The 21,476-nt window shown below is 41.7% G+C and overlaps 1 protein-coding gene across 3 annotated transcripts in view; it reads right to left on the reverse strand.

Annotated features, from left to right (window-relative positions):
• UNC5C (unc-5 netrin receptor C) overlaps positions 1–21,476 on the reverse strand; it is a 302,919-nt gene that overhangs the window by 74,244 nt on the left and 207,199 nt on the right. For all 3 annotated transcript variants that reach the window (XM_028743498.2, XM_028743497.2, XM_028743496.2), the window contains exon 4: positions 7,294–7,397. In XM_028743498.2, coding sequence (XP_028599331.2) covers positions 7,294–7,397 — 104 coding nt within the window. The remainder of the gene's footprint in view (positions 1–7,293; positions 7,398–21,476) is intronic.

The raw sequence follows: 21,476 nt of genomic DNA on the forward strand, positions 1-21,476 counted from the left end.
TCCTATGTGTTGGGTCTTGGGAATGGCAGCTTCTAGAGCTCCTGCTGGCTCCAGAATGCAGTTCACACAAAAGTAAAGCAACTGCATCTCTACTTTGCCTTATAATGGGAAACCAACACAGAGCAGCCAATGCCCATCTGAACAAGCGCTGGAAGGAAAGATGGAAACCGTGGTGTAGCTTCCTGTACAAAAGGTCACTTTGAAGTTCAGGAGTGGCTAGTAGCTAGATGCAACAGGCACAGTCCTGAAGACCAGTCAACTCTTTAGGCTCATCAAAGCAGTATTGAAACTGAGCTCTTTGGTATGCAAAGAGTGCAGTGTGTGGCCTGTGCATTTGGCTAGGCAGTAGACTTTACTTGTGACAATCATACACACAGAGATATTGTAGAGTTAGAAAACAATGAAGCTGTTTATTATAGGAAGTGCATAACTTCAATAGAAAAGGTTTCTAGTTCTAACCTAACTAATCAGAGAAGACAAAGCAGACATGCTTGCTCTTTTGTTCTCTGAGGATAGATCCAAAAAGACCTCTCATCTTGAGGTTTGATAGAAAAGTGTGAGGAGGAGGAAGTCATAGAATCATAGAATCATAGAGTTGGAAGAGACCACAAGGGCCATCGAGTCCAACCCCCTGCCAAGCAGGAAACACCATCAGAGCACTCCTGACATATGGTTGTCAAGCCTCTGCTTAAAGACCTCCAAAGAAGGAGACTCCACCACACTCCTTGGCAGCAAATTCCACTGTCGAACAGCTCTTACTGTCAGGAAGTTCTTCCTAATGTTTAGGTGGAATCTTCTTTCTTGTAGTTTGGATCCATTGCTCCATGTCCGCTTCTCTGGAGCAGCAGAAAACAACCTTTCTCCCTCCTCTATGTGACATCCTTTTATATATTTGAACATGGCTATCATATCACCCCTTAACCTCCTCTTCTTCAGGCTAAACATGCCCAGCTCCCTTAGCCGTTCCTCATAAGGCATCGTTTCCAGGCCTTTCCAGTTGTGCACAGGATGTGACCTAAGATGCATCCGTCCAAACTTTAAAGAGATAGGGAAGTTGGCAAGGAAGTCAAGGAGCAGGGATAGTCTGGGAATCTGAAGGCAGAGCAAACCCACACTTTCACTGCTGTACATTTCAGTCTTCTGAACAATAAAGATATGTCCATATTTGTCATTATCCTGAGTTTCATGATGGACTAGGGATTCTTAACTACCGTATTTTTCGCTCTATAACACGCACCTGACCATAACACGCACATCGTTTTTAGAGGAGGAAAACAAGGGAAAAAATATTCTGAATGAAACAGTGGATGTATCATTTTTGTGCTTCATGCTGTGGCCACAGACATGTGATCTGATGGTGAATTTGGGGTGACCCAATGCAAAAATCCTGAGAATTCCTGTGGATCCATGCTTTGTAACCACGTTTTTGCACCATTGCAGCCCCAGGCAACAGTGGGTGCGTGATTTTTTGGGTGCAGGCTGTAGCCATGGACATGCTATATGATCTGATGGTGAATTTGGGGTGACCCAATGCAAAGATCCTGAGAATCCCTGTGGATCCATGCTTTGTAACCACATTTTTGCACCATTGCAGCCCCAGGCAACAGTGGGTGCGTGCTTTTTTTGGGTGCAGGCTGTAGCCATGGACATGCTATGTGATCTGATGGTGAATTTGGGGTGACCCAATGCAAAGATCCTGAGAATCCCTGTGGATCCATGCTTTTTAACCACGTTTTTGCACCATTGCAGCCCCAGGCAACAGTGGGTGCGTGATTTTTTTGGTGCAGGCTGTAGCCATGGACATGCTATGTGATCTGATGGTGAATTTGGGGTGACCCAATGCAAAGATCCTGAGGATCCATGTGGATCCATGCTTTTTAACCACGTTTTTGCACCATTGCAGCCCCAGGCAACAGTGGGTGCGTGATTTTTTTGGTGCAGGCTGTAGCCATGGACATGCTATGTGATCTGATGGTGAATTTGGGGTGACCCAATGCAAAGATCCTGAGGATCCATGTGGATCCATGCTTTTTAACCACGTTTTTGCACCATTGCAGCCCCAGGCAACAGTGGGTGCGTGATTTTTTTGGTGCAGGCTGTAGCCATGGACATGCTATGTGATCTGATGGTGAATTTGGGGTGACCCAATGCAAAGATCCTGAGGATCCATGTTGATCTATGCTTTGTAACCACATTTTAAGTGGGGAGCGAAGGAAAAACAAAGAAGGGACATGAGAGGGGTGTGCAGAGAAGCAGCTGGCTAAGAATGCTGGAGAGGGATTTAACGGGTGGGAGGCAAAAGTTCCCCCCCAAGCCAGCCATCTCTCTCTCTCTCTCTCTCTCTCTCTCTCTCTCTCTCTCTCTCTCTCTCCCTCTCCCTCTCCCTCTCCCTCCCCCCCTCTCCCTCTCCCTCCCCCACTCTCTCTCCCTCTCCCCCAGCAGTACCGGAGCACAGAGACGACACTTTTCCCCTCTGCTTGCCTGGAGGGGAGGGGCTTTCCCTGCTCTTTGTTCCGTTTCAGCAATCACAGCAACGAAACAGAGGAGGGTGGGCAGTAAGACCCTGAGGCAGAATGCAGGAAAGCTGCCACTTCCTCTTTTCAGGTTTCCCTTCTCCGTGACTCGCGATTTGACTTTTGCTTGATTTTTTGGCTCCAGGGACCACACATTCGCTCTATAACACGCACAGACATTTCCCCTTCCTTTTTAGGAGAAAAAATCTGCGTGTTATAGAGGGAAAAATACGGTAACTCTTTACAACTTCTTCTATGAAATGAGCTAATCTACACTTCTCAGACCAAAGTGCAGCTCAGAACATAACTGTCTACTGCATTTTGCACTTTTCCAAATGTGATTCAGCTTAAGACAAAAAATGCACAAATTTTAGGAAAAAAGTGGACATTTAAATATGCTAGGCTATTGGGTTTACTTTTCTGCTAAGTGGAACAGGAAGTAATGGTTAGAGTCTTGAACTGGGAAGGGAGCAAATCCCCACTGAGCCATGAAGCTCAGTGAGTGACCTTGGGAAAATCGCAGTCTGTCAGCCTACCCCACCTCACAGGATTGTTGCAAGGATAAAATGAGTGGGGACCTTGTACGCTACCTTGAGCTCCTTGGTGGAAAGGTAACCATAAAATGTAGCCATTTAATGTAACCATAAAATAACAGAATTATAGAGTTTTAAGGGACCCCGAGGGTCATCCACTCCAATCCCCTGCAATGCAGGAATCACAACTAAACCACCACTGGCAGATGGCCATCCAAGCTCTGCTTAAAAACCTACATTGAAGGAGGGTCCACCACCTTCCATAAAATAAGACCAACTCGTAACACGTGACTGTGTTGAATACATTATCTGGCTTGACTTCCGAAGTCAGGGGCATAGCTAGTTGTCTGACTTCCCACAGCTACTTCTTACTCTGTTAACTATGCTATTATAATAAAAGTCTTTCAAGCAAATGAGCATAGCCTTAAACAAAGCGTGCATTCATCTCCAAAATTAAAATAATCATGTAATCCTTTAACCAACCCAGTTATCTTTCATCACTTTATCTCGCCAGTTACAGCTAGTGGCAGCAGTAAAACGCCACATTAAGGTATTCATGCTCATTTGTGTTTGGTCCTTTGTTCCTTTAATAGCGTTGGAAGGAGTCTATACAGAAGCTCTATTAGGCTAATCTCCAATCTGGGTGTTTGATCTCCCCCTCCTGGCTTCAAAAACAAGCAAGAAAAGAAAAAAGAAAAAGTAAAAGTCGGAAGGCAAGGTAAGGTGGAGGGAGGTAGATGGGCAGAAGCCATTAACAGAATTATTCAGAATAGCTACTGCACAGATGACTCTAGGACCTACCAAGTGTTAATTGGTGCCTGCCCCGACTGCAGTACAAATAGGTTTAACAGACAATTAGCTTGCAGACATCAATCTCTTCTGCTTGACAAAGTGAATTAATATGTTGCATGGTCTGGAAAAATGGCAGCTATTAACAGGCCAGCTCTGGGGAGGATCATTCTAGAGTTCAGTCCGTGATGCATTTTTACGAGACATGATGGGAAGGCTCAGGGCTTTCGTAGAAAGAATGTTTTCCAGCCTGGAAGCCTTCTTCAACTCAACCCAGATTCAGCAGCTAGGGCAGACTTTGTTTACTAAATGGTGACAGAAATGCAGTCTGTACATGCTCAGAGGTGCTGTCCTCCTGTTTACCACTTCATGTGTTCCTGGGTGAACCCTGCCTCAAACTAATTATTATTCCCTTCCCCTTCATGCATTGCAGGGGGTGTGGGGTGTTAGTGGACAGGTAGTACCTCTGGTGGGACATGTCACATCATGCTCCTTTTGGGGCTGTTTGTCCACCTTTGTGGAATGCTCTTTCCAGGGAGGTTCACCTGGCACTTTCAATACATATTTTTAGGCACCAGGCAAAAATATTTTTCTTCAACCAGGCCTCTGGCTGAGTAATATTCTACAGCCTTTCAAATGTTTCTGTGGGAAGGGGAGTATTGTTTTGTTGTTTTTGTATTAATCGTTTATAGTGGTACCTTGGGTTAAGAACTTAATTCATTCTGGAGGTCTGTTCTTAACCTGAAACTGTTCTTAACCTGAGGTACTACTTTAGCTTATGGCGCCTCCTCCTGCTGCTGCTGCGCGATTTCTGTTCTCATCCTGAAGGAAAGTTCTTAACCTGAGGAACTATTTCTGGGTTAGTGGAGTCTGTAACCTGAAGCGTCTGTAACCCGAGGTATCACTGTACTTGTGTTTTTATCTTGTATTTTATTCTGTTAGCCACCCTGTGAACCTTTGTGATAAAGGGCAGTATATAAATTTAATAAATTAATAAATAAACTAGGTTAGTCATTTGCTGCACATATCCTCAATACTTCTTATGAGGAATTTTTTTCTCTCTATCCTCAGGAGTGGAATAGCTATGAAAATTTGACAGACTATGTCAATGAATAAATTACCTTTTTTAAAAGTGTGTTTGGGAAGGGGCAAATCAAAGAAGGGTCTCATTGCTTGAAAAATTGTGACCTTACATATTATAGACAGCCAGTGTGGTGTAGTGGTTAAGAGTGGTAGACTCGTAATCTGGTGAACCAGGTTCGCGTCTCTGCTCCTCCACATGCAGCTGCAGGGTGACCTTGGGCTAGTCACACTTCTTTGAAGTCTCTCAGCCCCACTCACCTCACAGGCTGTTTGTTGTGGGGGAGGAAGGGAAAGGAGATTGTTAGCCGCTTTGAGACTCCTTAAGGGGAGTGAAAGGCGGGATATCAAATCCAAACTCCTCCTCCTCCTCCTCCTCTTCTTCTTCTTCTTCCTTATGGGAATGTGATTAGGTCTAGAGCAGGCATGGGGAATTTCTGGCCTTCTACATGTTAGACTTCAACTCCTGGCCATCATTGTCAATGGTCAGGGATTATGGGAGTTGTAGTCCAGCAACAACTGGAGGGCCACAGGTTCTTCTCATCATCTCCGTCGAGAGAAAACAAACAGTAAGAAATACTGCTACCCATTTCGTATGTTGTTAAATCAAAATGCTTCCTGCACTGTCAGCTGGTGTGCTTAGAAGCTTATAGCATTTGTAAAAAATGTTTGGTACTTTCTATATTTGGAGTGTCATCTTTCTTTTCCAATCTTTTAAATAATTAAAAAAACAAAACAATTTATGGCACTATTTTTTCCTCTTTTTCTGGAAAAAGACGATAATATTTCTTGGCAGGCTATGCACAACAAAAGTGAAAGCTTCCTGTCTACTCATCATGCTGTTTTCCCCTCTATCTCTGGCACGCAATCAGACTTCCTGCTCCTAACTATTAAGATATTGGGAGGTACAGATCTGTGTTATGCATGTAATACTGCACGCAGACAATCTACCAGTCATGAGTAATCTCAGCTCCTTGCAAAGGTAATGAAGTCCCTAAGTACCACCATGCATCTGCAATATGACATGCCCTGTTGCAGATTCTGTTGTCTGCAACAGCTGGCTGGTGGGATGTTCAGAGGCAAAGGAATATCAGCTGATTAGTACACCATGGCCACTGCAAAGCTGGCTTATTAGAAGTCAGCGCATCTTTCCACTGAATTATTATTATTCCTCCTCCTTCTCCTGCCCCAGGAAATAAGAAAGCAAAGAAAGAAAATATGGGAATAAAACAGAATTAATCATATATTATTTTATTCAGTTGCTTGCCCCCAGTTTTGCTGGAACTGTGATGTGTAGTTTCAGAGTAAGGCTCAGGTAGCATGTAGAGTCTCACAAGAAATCAACCATCAAAGCAAACGCCAAGCAGCTTCACACTAAACAATCCTTACTTGTCTTTTAGCAAGTTGGCAAGACTTTTAATTTGGCAGATGGGAAAAATAAGGGCCACATTCTGAAATAGGTGAATTAAACATAATAAACTCTCCCAGAGAGATGGCAGCTGCTTGGTGATCCAGTGGAACACAACAATAATAGAAGTGGCCTGTGCAGCTTGTATTATGAGCTTAAATAGGAACTCGTTATGTACTTAGAAGAGGAGGAGAATGCTTATTTTAAACTATCAGCAACTAGAAGGAACAGTACATTTCCATAATCAGCACAACTACCAGACTTAGGGGGTTATTCTTCACAGATGGTGTCCCCATGCTGAAAGCTGACTCTTTTTTCCTCCTCTCGGTAGGGTCACTTCCACAAGGAAGATAAAAGAATACCCACCCATGAGTTTTTAATTGCTATTAAGTAAAACAGACATGGAACATTAAAAGATGGATTATGGTCTTCCTTTCTTCTAGCTTCCTATCAGATCACAGCATGTGAATTCTTATAGTCATGCAGCTTGAATGACTTGCCATATGCACGAGTCTAGTAGTAAAACAAAACACAGCATTTAGAGAAAAAAAAAGTTTTTAATAATGTATGTGAAAGCCCGTTGTCACAATAGTAGCATGTTGAAAAGGATAGGGATGGCTGGGTGGGAGATAACAGTGATGCATTCATAAATTCTTCCCAGTGTTTGTCTTAGAGATAACAGATAGAATTTTGCTCTGTTCTTGTTTCTTGAAAAGGGAGCAGAAGAATGAAACTAAACTGCCTGTAGCTCTGCCTAGTGGGGCATTCTAATTGACTCTGAAGTCATTAATCAGTTCCCAATCAATCTATTCTACCAGCAGCAGGCAGTTAGATCTCCATTACCTCCCATTTATCATGCCATCGCCTAATTCACTGCACCATTAGCCACAGATTAGGCCTCAGTTAGGATAACTGTGTCAGTTCCCCCTCCCTTTACTTCCCTCCCGTAAGAAAAGCTGTTGCCACTCACCTCTGCAACTGGGATTCCTTCAGGTGGCCGGCACTGGAGAAGGACTTCCTGTTCCAAAGATACTTCCTTCCCAAGTGGCTCCTGCTCAAAAGTCTTCCGCAGATCTAGGGTGAAAAAAGAAGACCAAAAGTATTTCACTGTAGTGTTTATTCTAGCTTTGGAAAGTGCATTGTAATGATGGCTGCAGTGTGTACATGGAAAGAGGTCTCCTATTTTGTCACCACTGCACCCTCTTGTGATATTTGGTTATTGAGAGTTGGACTACACAATGCCAATGATGGAAGACATGTTTTGCCCTCACTTGCTGTGTGCAAGTGTTTTATTTTCCTCTGCAGGAATGAATGGCAGTTACCATGTATGTGGGAGAAAGTAGATGGTAAGCCCATGGGGGGACTGAGGAACCATCTCAGGTTGACGGCTAAATCTGCTTTCTGACATCACCTGTTATATTAAAATTAAGCCATTGCTTAGAACTGAATATTTTCATTGTCTGATCGTAGGTGCAGTTTTTTGGCCACAGCAGAGTGTGGCAGACTCTCAGTTTTTATATAGATGCAGATAACATGAAGTGTGTGGTAATCTTGCCCATGACAGATACTATTTATTATTTTCCAGGGCAAGTGAAGATTTGAATGCCTGTTCTCTAATTTGTTTTGGGAATCAAATTGGAAATGATTTCTTAGCCGATTATGAAGTCACTGATAGTACTTCCTCGATCATCTGCCGACATGGCCCAATGCCATCTTGCTTTGTTGGCATTAATCCATAATGCACTGAGTGCAGGTTGATGGGCACACATCACAGTTAGCAAACAGATGACCTAAGGACTCCTAGCCATTAGATTACTTCTTTCAACTGAGCCCACTGGCAAGCCACAGGAATGCAGAAGCAGTGCAAAATCTGTTTAGGTTCTCTATAACAGAAATGTTTTCTAGGGGAAATGAAATTACATATTATAGAAACATCTAAATCACAAAGTATCAAGTTCAAGAGTGCATTGTATTAGTGTGAGAGGGAAAAGATTCCAGAAAGTCCTTCAGAGGTTCAGCACCTGCTCCTCACTCTATCTTCAAGTACCCTAATACAATTATCACCTTGCAACAGATAGCAGTAATATTCCTAGTTGTTGAGTTTGGTACTTTACTTGCTACTTGGTCTATTTACCTAAGGTTGACCATCATTTATACATATATGTTAGATTAATTCCCATATTTGACAATAAACAATCTGATCTATTCTAGTCTGCTAAATTATGGGACTTTTAAAACACAAGTGGGAAGTAGAATCACTGAGCTCTGTAGTCACTTTTCTGCTGGGTTCAATGGGACATGGCTTGTATTAAGAAACAGTGTAGGGGTGATCTGTTGTCTTGGGGATGGCCCAGCCATTAGGCAGAGTGAGGCAGCTGCCTGAGATGGCAGGTGCTGGGGACAGTCCCCTCATCTATTCTGGCCCTCCAAAGCCATTGTCCCAGTGGCATGGGTGCTTTGTTATTGCTGGCCTGGACTCATCAAGACTCATAAAGACATATTGTCCCAACACGTCACAAGGCAGCACTGTTGGAAAAGGTGGTTCACTGGGTGAGCAGACCCAAAAGGCAGGCAACCCAGGTCAAGCACTCCAGCAGGTACTAGGCATGTTCACATTTTTCATCTGCTCATGTGAAACATGCTGCCACCACTTTTCTTCTGCAACATTTGTTTGAGGAGGGCAGCACTCTGTATGCCACATGACATGCCTTCTGCCCTCTAAGATGGTGTGCTGCCCAGAGATTCAGCAGAGGACACGGACCCATTGCCAGAGTTTTATTATTTATCCATTTGAAAGATTTATTACCTGTCCTTCACCATAAGGTACCAATAAAATAATTCAAACCAAACCAAAGAAGAACAGAGGTGGTCCCACACAAACTACACACAACACCATGACAGTAGATGAGCCAGCTGTATGCCCCATCTAGTCCAGCATCCTGTTCTCGCAGTGGCCAACTGGATGCCTTTGGGAAGTCCTCTGCCCACCAGTGATTCTCAGCAAGTTTTAGAGACATAGTTCATCCAAATCATAACTGACAAAGACCAGGTAAGTTTGCTCTGGGTATAAGCTTTTGTGTGCATGCACACTTCTTACCCAGAACAAACTTAGTTGGTCTCTAAGGTGCTACTGGACAATTTATTAATTTATTTTGACTGCGTCAGATCAACATGGCTACCAACCTGAATCTGACAAAGACCAGGGTGCATTTTCAGCAAATGACAGAAATGACAGCAAATGCCTGACACACCTTTATGGGAGAGAGTTCCACATTTTGGGAACTGCTACAGGGAATGCCTTTGCCCATCCCCTGTGTTTCTGCCAAGAAGGCACCCATTTTAGCATCTGAAAGGGCCTGAGTTCATATCCAGGTGGTGCCTTCATGTTTCCAAATTGATCACTGAATACTCAGGATAGCTCAGTCAGTAGAGCATGAGTCTCTTGAGTGCCATGTTGGGCAAAAGTTTCCTGCATAACAGAGTGTTGGACTAGATGATCCTTCCAACTCTTCAATTATATGATTCGATGAAGTAGGTGCCCGCTTGACAACCAATCTCCCCAAACCTACTCTCTGCTGGGTAAGCACCAGCAGCCCGCTGTGTTGGGAAGCCAGGAGAGCAACCAAGTCCCATCTGTGCCACCCCACAGGCCACTATTGCTGCCAGCCCTGTACGACCTCCATATAATCTGCATTTTTATAGATGCAACTATTATTATACCTGACCGTCATATTAAACATGAGGTGGCAAGAAGGAAAAACGCAGTATTGGCTGCAGCAGCACACAGCTACAGCAACAGATCATGGACAGATAATAAACTGCAACCATTCCAGGTTACTGCAGTGAGAGAAGCAGTTGCGTGCTAGAAACAGATAATAATCCAAGCGTGTTCCCTGGAGTTTGGTTTTACTTTTCCCCATGTACCCAACGAAGCATTAATTTAGGCCTGGTGTTAATGCACCAACCTTTTAAATCATGATCCTCTCTGCTCATAACACGTTTTGTTTATGAAAGCACAATTCTGCAGGCAGCTTCATTAACTCGTAACACTGATAATTTGTTTTTGCTGCTTCCCAGCAAGCTAAATCCTGTTCGTTATAATGGAAAAAGGAAGCACAGATGAAGCCCCTTTCCTACCAGCCCTTCAGGAGAATTTAATGATTCCAAACTCTCCACTCCCATTTCCTCTTTATGTCCATCATAGTGACCTGATATGCACTAACACTTGAAAAGGCACCATTATGCTTCACTGGGTCAATGATCTACAAACTAAAAGTACTCTTAACTACAGACCCTGACATAATAGACTCTAATGCCCTTAAAACAGCCATTAGAGACTATCAAAGTAAAGAATACTCCCCCCCCCTTTCAAGAAGGATATAATTGTGTGTTTACAAGGCAGCAGAGCTCTTACATTCTGTTGGTTACTTCCTTTTGTGTACTTAGAGCCATGTTTCCACTACTATATTTCTAATCTAGACAGGTTTTCCACACAGCAACCACAAGGATGCAAAGAAAAGAAAATAAAAAAGAAAATGCCAACCAGTTCCTTTGGGGAATACAAAAGATGTGGGAAAGCACAGGTAAATCAGACATTGCTAGACCTGCCATACGTCCAGGTTTTCCTGGATATATCTGGGAATTGTGCCAAAAACTGGTGTCCATGGTAGATTTCTTCTAAATCGGCAAAATGTCCGGGGAAACCCGGATGTATGGCAACTAGGGTGATTTTTTTTATCTTTTCTTAAAAGCAGCTTTAGAAATCCCCCCAAAGCCCAAAAACTTTCTTTGGGAGATGTTCCAAAAAACCCTCAACAACTTTTTCCGGATTTTCACTTTTAGGAACATGGCAACCCTAAACATAACTAGTTTATGCGCAACTACAAATGTCTCATGGGTTTCTCATTTCTTGAGTTCAAGTCTTCCCTAAAGGCTGCAACACTGTCATGTTTTTCCAAGTGCTCAAAACACACAATTATTCCCGCACTTAGCCCCTTTGTGTACTTACAAGGCTTTTGGGTGTGTGTCTCCCGGATGAAATGAGTGACAAGCACTATCCCTTCAGATCTTATTTATTTATTTTATACATTCCTCAGAAGCCTGTTGACTCTCTTGCTGTACAGCTTCATATGTGGCTTGCTACATTCAGATTACAGCTGAACGAGAAAAAGTAAAGTCCCTTCTCGGCGCTGGATGCACAGCAAGCATCTGTAAGCTAAAAGCGGCTGTGCTTCTAAGAGTGCAGAGCTGCAGGTGGCAATTTCACAGTGAGTTTCTGTGAATGCCATTCTCTGTGACTGAAATCCCTCAAACAGCAGCAAGATTTTACTCTCTTTTCAAAGCTAGCCAAATAAAGTTACAAAAATTAAAGTTTCATTTAAAATACTAAAAAAAGAGAGAGTCAAGTCAGGAACTTAATATCCAGCTCAATCATATCTCACCAACCTATATTCCTCTTGGATATGTAAACTATTCTCATGGAAACAACATACCTGATATGGCAAACATTCAGAATTTACAGAAATACTGCATTTGAATCAACAGATAAGTCAAAATGTAGAAGAAGGCCCTAGTGTTACAATGATTTTGAAGCTCTAGAGAAATATTTAAAGTTAAGAGTTGCCTAACCCACGACAGTTTAACCCAGACTGGCTGGGATTCCCTCTGTTTTTGGGAGGGCTTCATTTTAGCCCAATTAATGGAGATCAATCACATTGTAAAATACCAGGGACCAACTTGGAGGGTTTAGAAAGGAAAGCATGTAGTGGAATGTTACTCAACCTGGTGCCCTTTGGATGTCATTGGACTACAACTCCCATGAGCCCCAGTTGCAGTCTCACAACATCTGGAGATCAGCAAATTATTATATATGTTACCGAGTACTGGCCTCTCCTCCTCCTCTTAAGGTTCCTTGTGTCCTTGTAATTTTCTGAAATCTGAAACACTGTGTGGATTCAATATTTAACTTTCTGAAAGTATTCCACCTCTATGTGATTTTTACTCACACTTTACTTCCCCACATCATTTCCTCTTTAAATTCATAGTCCACAAGGAATTCCCCTTTGTGCAAAATTGCCACTTAATCTCCTCCTGTATTATTTTATTTTATTTTTTTGGCTGGACTTCACTGTGATGGAAGGGGGTTGTGGGTAAAACTTAAAGGATATATTTTATCATTTTGCGCGAAATGTGATAAGAGGCAGGTGAGATGCCTTCAAGGCAGTGCTAATGCAAGGGTGACTAATGAATAGGCATGAAAAACGGACACTTGTCAGCTAGGAATTAAATGTAAACCAGGAACATACTGAAGAATGGTGCATTACTGTCAGAGAAAGATGGATTTTTGCCCTTGGTAGACCTTAAAGACTCCTTATTCCTCTCACATGCCCTTTTCAGTAATTCTACCTGGGTCTTTCCCTCTAAAACAAACAGAGCAGGAATCTACAGAAAACAAGAAGGGCTTTTATATGCATTTTTCTTTGACTGAAACTTTGATTTAAAGCAAACTGATGGTGTTTAAGCTCCGTTTTCTACACTTGATTTCAAGAAAATAACTTTAAAGACCCAAGAAGCTTATAGTATGAATTTATTCACATTCTTTTAAGCACATGCATAATGGAAGTCAAGATTCCAGTAGGGTTGTTTTTTTTTTGGCATGGCGGGGGGCGGGGGGATGGGACGACGACTTTATTTATAATGGATTACCTATAATCCTATCTTCTGGGCAGATTTTTTTTGTCACAAACAAGCAGCCACCACTACTAGCTGCTATACTTATCAGAAATCCAAAATTGTACATAGTCCTACTGAAGTCAAAGTCAGTATTGTTAGGAAGGAGCAGTGATGGGAAAGAATATTACTGTACTGAATTTGCGCAAGCAGTGAGAATCATCCACCACCACCCCGTGCTATTATTCAAGTGTCAATTTGGTTATTTAAGTTAATGATGTTAACTTAAAATGCATGGTTAACTTAAAATGCAGTTCAATACATGACTGTTTTGAACAATTAGTCATCTCCAGTTATGTCTATGGCTGGGTATATCCCTTCTTCTTTTAAAGCCCTGAACAGCATACACAGGTGATCCCTGCCAAATGATGGATAGCACATAAGCTTTTTCAGCTGCCTGCCCAGTTGTTGGACCATGAATTCTCAGATAACCATTTTCTCTCTCAATTCCTTCCTTCCTTCCTTCCTTCCTTCCTTCCTTCCTTCCTTCCTTCCTTCCTCTTCTTCCTCTTTTAGTAAAAGGTCATGTATTTATAAATATCACAGTCACATATGGACTCATTGTTAAAACCGTGTTTATGGAAGACAATCTTACTCGGCTACGAGTGATTGTCAAAGAAGAAGAAGAATATTATTAGAGATCCATTGGCGAAGTCTGGAAAGTCAGTTGTTGGCTGTTCTCCTTTGCTTATTTTAAACAGAAGGCACCACTTGTTCCATGAACATCTCACTATGAACACAATTTTTTTTTTTTTAGCCTCCATTCTTATTGTTTAAGTAAATTAGTCTGTTGTTTACCAGTGTTCATTAAAGAGTAATCAGAGCAAGTTTGAATTCATCTCAGCTGAGAAAGGCTACTTAAAATGGAGTCTAGCAGGAGACAATCAACCATCAAATACTAACTTGGTATCCCAATCTGAAATCGTTGAGGTAGGGATTATTGTTGTGTCTGTAGCTTATGGGATCAGGAATCTTTTCCAGTTTTCTAACAACCCCTTAATAACATTTTCTTTAGAAGAATTTTCTGCTCTCATTGCGTCAGTTGATTGAACTGATAACTTTGCTCTGATTTCTTTAGCCGTAGGCATATTGACTGAGACAATACCATACATGGATGTTTGATAGTTATCATGTCTACTTGCATTATTGATAAAAAGAATTCACATACACCAAATTTAGAATGAAGAAAAAAATCCTAAAGAATCCAAAGAATCCAACACTGTGATAACTAAGGTTGCATCCAGACTAGTTGGGTGTGTTTTTTTTTGTGTGTGTGTTTTTTTTGGGGGGGAGTATATTCCATAACATGTTAATTGTTCTGTCATGCTTCCCCACTCAGAACCCAATTTATCCTCTATACTTACATCAATAGGTTTTGTGAAAGCGATAGTCGAGATACTTCAAGATTGGATTACTGCTCTATGTGCTCTATGTGGGGCATCCCTTGAGCTTGATCTGGAAGCTGCAGTTAGTGCAGAATGCTGCGGCACAATTGCTTGCAGGAGTGAAACCCCATCAGCATGTAACACTTCTGCTTGGAGCCCTGTGCTGGCTGTCAATTTGCTACTGGATCAAGTTCACAATTAGTACTATTACAATTAGTATACAGTGGTACCTCGGGTTACTGACACTTCAGGTTACAGACTCCACTCACCCAGAAATAGTACTTCGGGTTAAGAACTTTGCTTCAGGATGACAACAGAAATCACGTGGTGGTGGCACAACAGCAGTGGGAGGCCCCATTAGCTAAAGTGGTGCTTCAGGTTAAGAACAGTTTCAGGTTAAGAACAGACCTCCGGAACGAATTAAGTTCTTAACCAGAGGTACCACTGTATAGAGCCCTTAACAGTTTGGTATCAGTTTACTTGTGATATGACTTTACCTCATATATGCCCACTTAGCGGATTTGATCTGCAGAACTGGGTCTGTTACAGGTGCCACATAATACTCCTTTTTACATTTGTAAGAAATGAAATGTTTAGTGTGGCAGCAGCAACACCCGGCAGGGACTGTCGACTGTATTCATTTTGGCACTATGGAAATTTAGTAAGTCTATTGTTCTTTACCGTTCATGATTAGTTTATCTCATTGACTTTGTCTTATTCTTTTAATATGCTGCAATATAATCTTCTGGTGCCCATCAATCTTTGTCCTCACAACATGGTCTGCATTATAAAGACAGGGATATGAAAATCAACTTCAGACAAGATAACATATAAACACTGGACTGCAGAATAGTGTGAGCAGAATGTTGAGTGTCAATATTGAACATGTAATTACTAATTCTTTTTGGGGGAAAGTTATTTTTTTCCAGAAAGGAAGACTAATCAATCAGAAAAGCCTTCCCACTTTATATTGTCACACCCTTCTTATCCATGAATGCAAGCTACCCATTAAACTTCCTTTTACTAAAACAAACTTCTGGGAAAAGGTGAGATTAGAATAAATCTGCTGAAAAAAAGATGTCTTTAAATTGAGTCCAGTAACAACAAATATTTCAAGTACCGTATTTTTCCGTGTATAAGACTCTCCCATGTATGAGACCCCCAGATTTTTAACCTTATTTTAAAGTAAAAAAACCCTAGTCTTGTACACGGAAAAGTAAAGTAATATTGATTTCTTCATTCAAAGGCATTTTTTAGCTACTCTTGATTTGATTTCAATATACACTATAAAGATATATTTATTTAATTTTCTAGATCGTCCAAAAGAACGGACAGAATTCTAAAACCTTGTAGCTCATTTTCACAACCCTACATTTGATAAGGGACGCGGGTGGCGCTGTGGGTAAAAGCCTCAGCACCTAGGGCTTGCCGATCAAAAGGTCGGCGGTTCGAATCCCCGCAGCGGGGTGCGCTCCCGTTGTTCGGTCCCAGCGCCTGCCAACCTAGCAGTTCGAAAGCACCCCCGGGTGCAAGTAGATAAATAGGGACCGCTTACTAGCGGGAAGGTAAACGGCGTTCCGTGTGCTGCGCTGGCTCGCCAGATGCAGCTTGTCACGCTGGCCACGTGACCCGGAAGTGTCTCCGGACAGCGCTGGCCCCCGGCCTCTTGAGTGAGATGGGCGCACAACCCTAGAGTCTGTCAAGACTGGCCCGTATGGGCAGGGGTACCTTTACCTTTACCTTTACATTTGATAGAGGTTTGCAGTGTGCTTTTTTTACAAGCTTTCGGGGGGGTGGGGAGAAGGTCGGGATTTGAGTAAAGGAAAGGCAGGTTGGAAGGAATGCACAATGAACTGCAAAGCAGAAGATATGCAACTCAGTACGAATAGTGTCATGGACTAGGATGATGGAAGAAGGTGGGGCCTTGAACTACATAAGTTAAGGATCATTAGTCCGACAGCTCAAAGGATCATTACCCCACCCTGAACTTCTTTGAAGGAAATGGTGGAATGTATTTTGACTTGACCAATTAGTATGCTCTATGCTTAGTTCAATGTTTATATATGTTAAAATGAACTGTTATTTGTTTACTAATTATAAGTGTTGCAGTGATATTGCATGTATTATTATGCTTATGTATTGTTATTGTATTACAGTATTGTATTTAAATTTATTTATTTTTTCTTAAAATTGCTGTGAGCACAGATTTACTAGCAGAAAATGCAATGTGCAAATAAACCGATAACGACAATGGACTTTGCAGTCCTAATGATGTCCCAGAAGTGGACTGGATTGCTCTTTGACATGAATTAATTTAGAATTACTGAATTTTGTTATTCATTTTGTGAAAGCGGTTCTGACACACCCCTTCCTTCTTTTCCTTTTTAAAGCAATGGTCACTGTAGAATATCTGTTTCAAGTCTCAGTATTTGAAGATGTTGCTAGCACCCTTTCAACACAACTTGACCAGGTGCTGCTTAGAATAGTAAGGGAGTAAACTAGGTCATCATTAGCCGATATTCAGCTTCCTGAAATAAGCTTCCTCTTTCACTATCACGCAGTTAGCCGATGTGGAAATTAAATCGCTGGGTTTCTGAGGACAAACAGATCCAGCGAGAGATGTGTGGGAGACTTTAATTTGAAGTTGTATAACTCTCCAGCAGAATTCTCCCCCTCACCAAATAATCTTAGAGTTAGTTTATATTTTTACACAGCTGGGTCCATTATTATTATCCATGAAATAGTGAACTCAACCCAACCCAACCCAACACAGCACAAAATGTTTACCATGGGAGACAGCAAGCTGCCAAGAAGAGAGTTCTTTTAATTTAAAAAAGAAAAATAATGTCACAGTTGGAGGCAAGTCAATATCTATATATTCCCCTCCCCCTAAAAATAGACTATTGAAGTTAGCTTATGATGGACATTAGCATAAAGTCTGATTCTCTGTATGGGTTACTCACTGGCTCCTTCCCTAACTGTATACTCATCACATGTCCAGAAAACAATTTTAGGAGGAATATACTGATGCCATGTGTGGGGCGACCCACAAATGGTGATTCTGTTTATAGCAGCTGGCACCACCCTGAATATTATGTTATGAAACGACTACCTAAACATCACTATTTATTACTAAAAAGCACTAATTCTGTCATGGTAGTACAGTTTGGCTTCTCCGGAAATCGCCAGAAGCAGCCATTAAAGGAAAGTAGAGGCAAACTGAGCATTTTATGTTTATCTTTCCTCCTGCCAAATATAACACTCTTCATAATAGTACTTATTAAAAATGAAAAAAATCCCTAGGCAAGTGAGATGTAGAATAAAAGTATTATGTTTTTTTCTCCCACTACTTTCTGCATTCACACTATACTGACTGCAGTCTACGGTTCCATTTACATTAGTAGCTTTCCTCTGGAGCAAATAGATTGCAGATTACCATATTTTTCCGTGTATAAGGACTAGGGTTTTTTTTTTTTTACCAAAAAAAAGGTTTAAAATTGGGGCTCGTTTATACATGGGTAGTGCTGAAGGGTGTTTTCTTAATTTGGAGTCCCCCAAAATATCTTATACATGAGGGCATCTTATACACGGAAAAATATGGTATATGGGTCGGGGCTGGTCTGGACTTGTCAAAACAAGGCATTAGACATATGAGGATAATAATCCTGACCTCACTCATGGGAGAAACCTGCTTCTCTCCCCACTCACAGTTTCTTCAACTATTATTAATATATGTATTTCTGTGGCATATGGTATTCAGACCACAACCTAGGGGCAGGGGAAAAATGCATAGTTGGGCTTTGGCTTCATCTGCAACATACACAGATGTGTGTAAATGCATTGTTGGAATTCATTTCTATGCTGCCTTCAGACAAAAAGCCCCTTAAGGGGACTCCCAAAGTCCCCTTATATTCTGTAATCTGCCCAGAGTGGCTGGGGAAACTATTATTATACCAGAGTGACTGGTATAATAATAATAATAATAATAATAATAATAATAATAATAATAATAATAATAATAATACCACCGAAGGTCCATACACAAATATAAAATTCAAGTAAAAAATATATGGAATTTTCAAAAATTTGAGACAACAAAATCCCAACATTTAGAAAAGGCCAACAGCCAAATACATCTATGTTTCTGCCAAAAGGTAAAGGGCAGCCTCCACAAAAATGTCAGAGAGAGCAGGAGTAAACCCTTAGTGAGATGTTCCCTTCAACAAAGGGTCTCAGGTAGAAAGGTGTGTATTCTTGCCTGTACATACATTTGAACTTTAGCAGCTTTTACCCTGGCCAGCTTAGCTTTGAATTTGAATGAAGCACCCCCTAATAGGCATTATAAAATGCAGTAGTCCTTCATGCTCTCTGCAGAAGATTTTTTTCTTCCAATCAAAGCAGTGGAAGTTTTTTTGTTTTTGTTTTTTAAAGATAAATAAAGAGTTCAACTTTTTAAAGAAACCATCTGCTGCTTTGCTTTAACAGCAACAAAACCACCCAGAGCTCTTTAGGCATGGGTAGGCAAACTAAGGCCTGGGGGCCAGATCTGGCCCAATCACCTTCTCAATCTGGCCTGCGGACGGTCTGGGAATCAGCGTGTTTTTACATGCGTAGAATGTGTCCTTTTATTTAAAATGCATCTCTGGGTTATTTGTGGGGCCTGCCTGGTGTTTTGACATGAGTAGAATGTGTGCTTTTATTTAAAATGGGTTATTTGTGGGGCATCTGAATTCGTTCACTTTTTTCCCCCAAAATACAGTCCGGCCCCCCACAAGGTCTGAGGGACAGTGGACTGACCCCCTGCTGAAAAAGTTTGCTGACCCCTGTCTTTAGTGCTCTCTGGGCAGCATTTAGAGAGCCCACCTTCTTGCACAGCCCATGGACCCATAGAACAGGAGTACAGAGATCTAGGGCAGAATTTGGCTAATGAGCCACTTCAGTGGAAGCCCTGCTCAAGGACGTCTACTTGTGCAATGGTGCTTTCCCCCTCTCCTTCCGAAACACCCCTTGAAATTGGCTTGGCAGGAAGCTGGGAGGACCCCTAGAACAGCACACAGGGGGAGCAGAGAGGGAATCATTCCATATTACAAGCTGAAATGCTTGCACACATGAAATATTTGTAATAGCTCAAGGCTGAATTCCACCCAGGTGCACAGAAAAGTAGAGAGTGGAGGCATACAGAATAACAGCAAAACAAGGCTTTGCAGGGCCACTAGTCTGACTATGGGCACTTTTCTTGACATTGCACTTGGGGAGGGGTAAAGACAATTTGTCTTGTTATTCAACTAGATATTTTTATCAGAGAGGGAGGCCAAGAGAGAGACTGCTACCTGTGCATTCTGAGTTTAGTAGATCAATGTGAACAGAATCAGACTGTAAATCCCTGAACCATGGATATGTTTGAAATAGCGAAGATGTTTGCACATTATGCTGTTTAGCAAATGCATTTTGCTTGTTTTATTCTTCAGTCCAGAGCACATTTAATTTTTGGATGCCACTGCTAACAAGTAGCCACCAAATTCAGCTCATTAGCAAATCTACTAATTATCAACCTGGGTTCAAATAAAACATTTTAAAAAAATGCTTATGGGCTCTTAAGCATCTGCGGCATAGCAGTTTTAAAGCAAAGGCTGAAACAGCACAAAGAGCGACTGCTTACAACTGGTGTTGGCTGAAATTTAATCAATCTAAGCTAGAGTACTAGCTTTGTAGTCATAGATGAAACTGAGAGACAACGAAGTATAAAAAGTGCTGCTAAACCAGATGTGACTTGAGAGATTTTGGTTTATTAGAGCAGCAAGAGGTTTAGAGCTAGAATTGATTGAAACTTTTTATTCCCCCCCCCCGAACCACTTGCCACCCATTGACTTTTAGTCGCCATAATGTTCCCCAAATTCATATGAGTACCCATGCACAAGACATAGCTGAGCATGTCAAGCTACACCTATATGTTTTACTGCTGATCTACCATCCAGACAATTTATGAGTCCAGAGCTCTTTAGCTTCAGCATGCTCCTTCAGACAGTTAACTCGGTCACTCCTGGATTCTTAGCAAACTTAGGGTGTCCTGTGAGCATCAGTTGCAGAAACTGTGGCTTAGACACATCACTCCTTGCCTTTTGTCATCATCAAATGGTGCTTGAGAAGGATCCCACTTCATATGGGTCTGATCCTTGTGCTGAGAGCTTACATGGCCAGTATGGAAGCCAAATTATCCATCCACAGAAGGACAGTTCATTGGCCATTACAGGGGAAGTACTGAAGCTCAAAAGAGCATATGGTTTTTAGGCAAAATATGCCAGGTTCAATCTGCCAGCATCTCCAGGTAGGGTGAAAAAGGTTCTTGTCTGAAACTCTGGAAAGCCACTGCAAGTCATTGTTAACAAACACTGAGCTAGATGGACCAATGGTCTGAAACCATATAATGGGATCTAAACTGGTGATGATCTTGGAGTTGCAGTGGATAACTTGATGATGTTAACCCAGCATGCGGCTGCGGTAAAAGAAACCCTATGGCATTCACTACCATCGCTTCTAGTGATGGCTGTCAACTTGGAAGGCTTTAAAAAGAGATTAGACAACTTCATAAAGAATAAAGCTGTCAATGGGTCCTAGCTATGATAGCTATGTAACTTTTAAACGGTTGGAGGTGGTGTGGCTCTGCGTACCAGGAGTGGAGCAGCAGAAGTGGGAGGTTGTGCTGTTGTGGTCAGGACCTCCATCTATGTGTCCCCGTTGTAAGTTAAGTTGGGTGTGACTTGTTAGCACAGTTCTTTATATTGAAATGTGAAAAGAACTCTCATTAAATTTTCAGTAAACGTACTTCTGCCACTTCTCATTTCAGGCCAAGGGTTTGATAATACAACAACAAAAAATCTGTCAACAGAAGCTGAAGGATTTGGCACTGGCTAATTATCCAACATAACTGAGAACAGTAATTCACCTGCACAAAGAAGCCTGAAAGCATAAATTTTAATATCAGAAACTGAAACTCACTTCTAAATTAGGGGAGCGCAATACACCCAATGTCACCTTGGTA

This window comes from Podarcis muralis, chromosome 9 (assembly GCF_964188315.1).
Source record: "Podarcis muralis chromosome 9, rPodMur119.hap1.1, whole genome shotgun sequence".
In the NCBI taxonomy this organism is placed as follows: Eukaryota; Metazoa; Chordata; class Lepidosauria; order Squamata; family Lacertidae; genus Podarcis; species Podarcis muralis.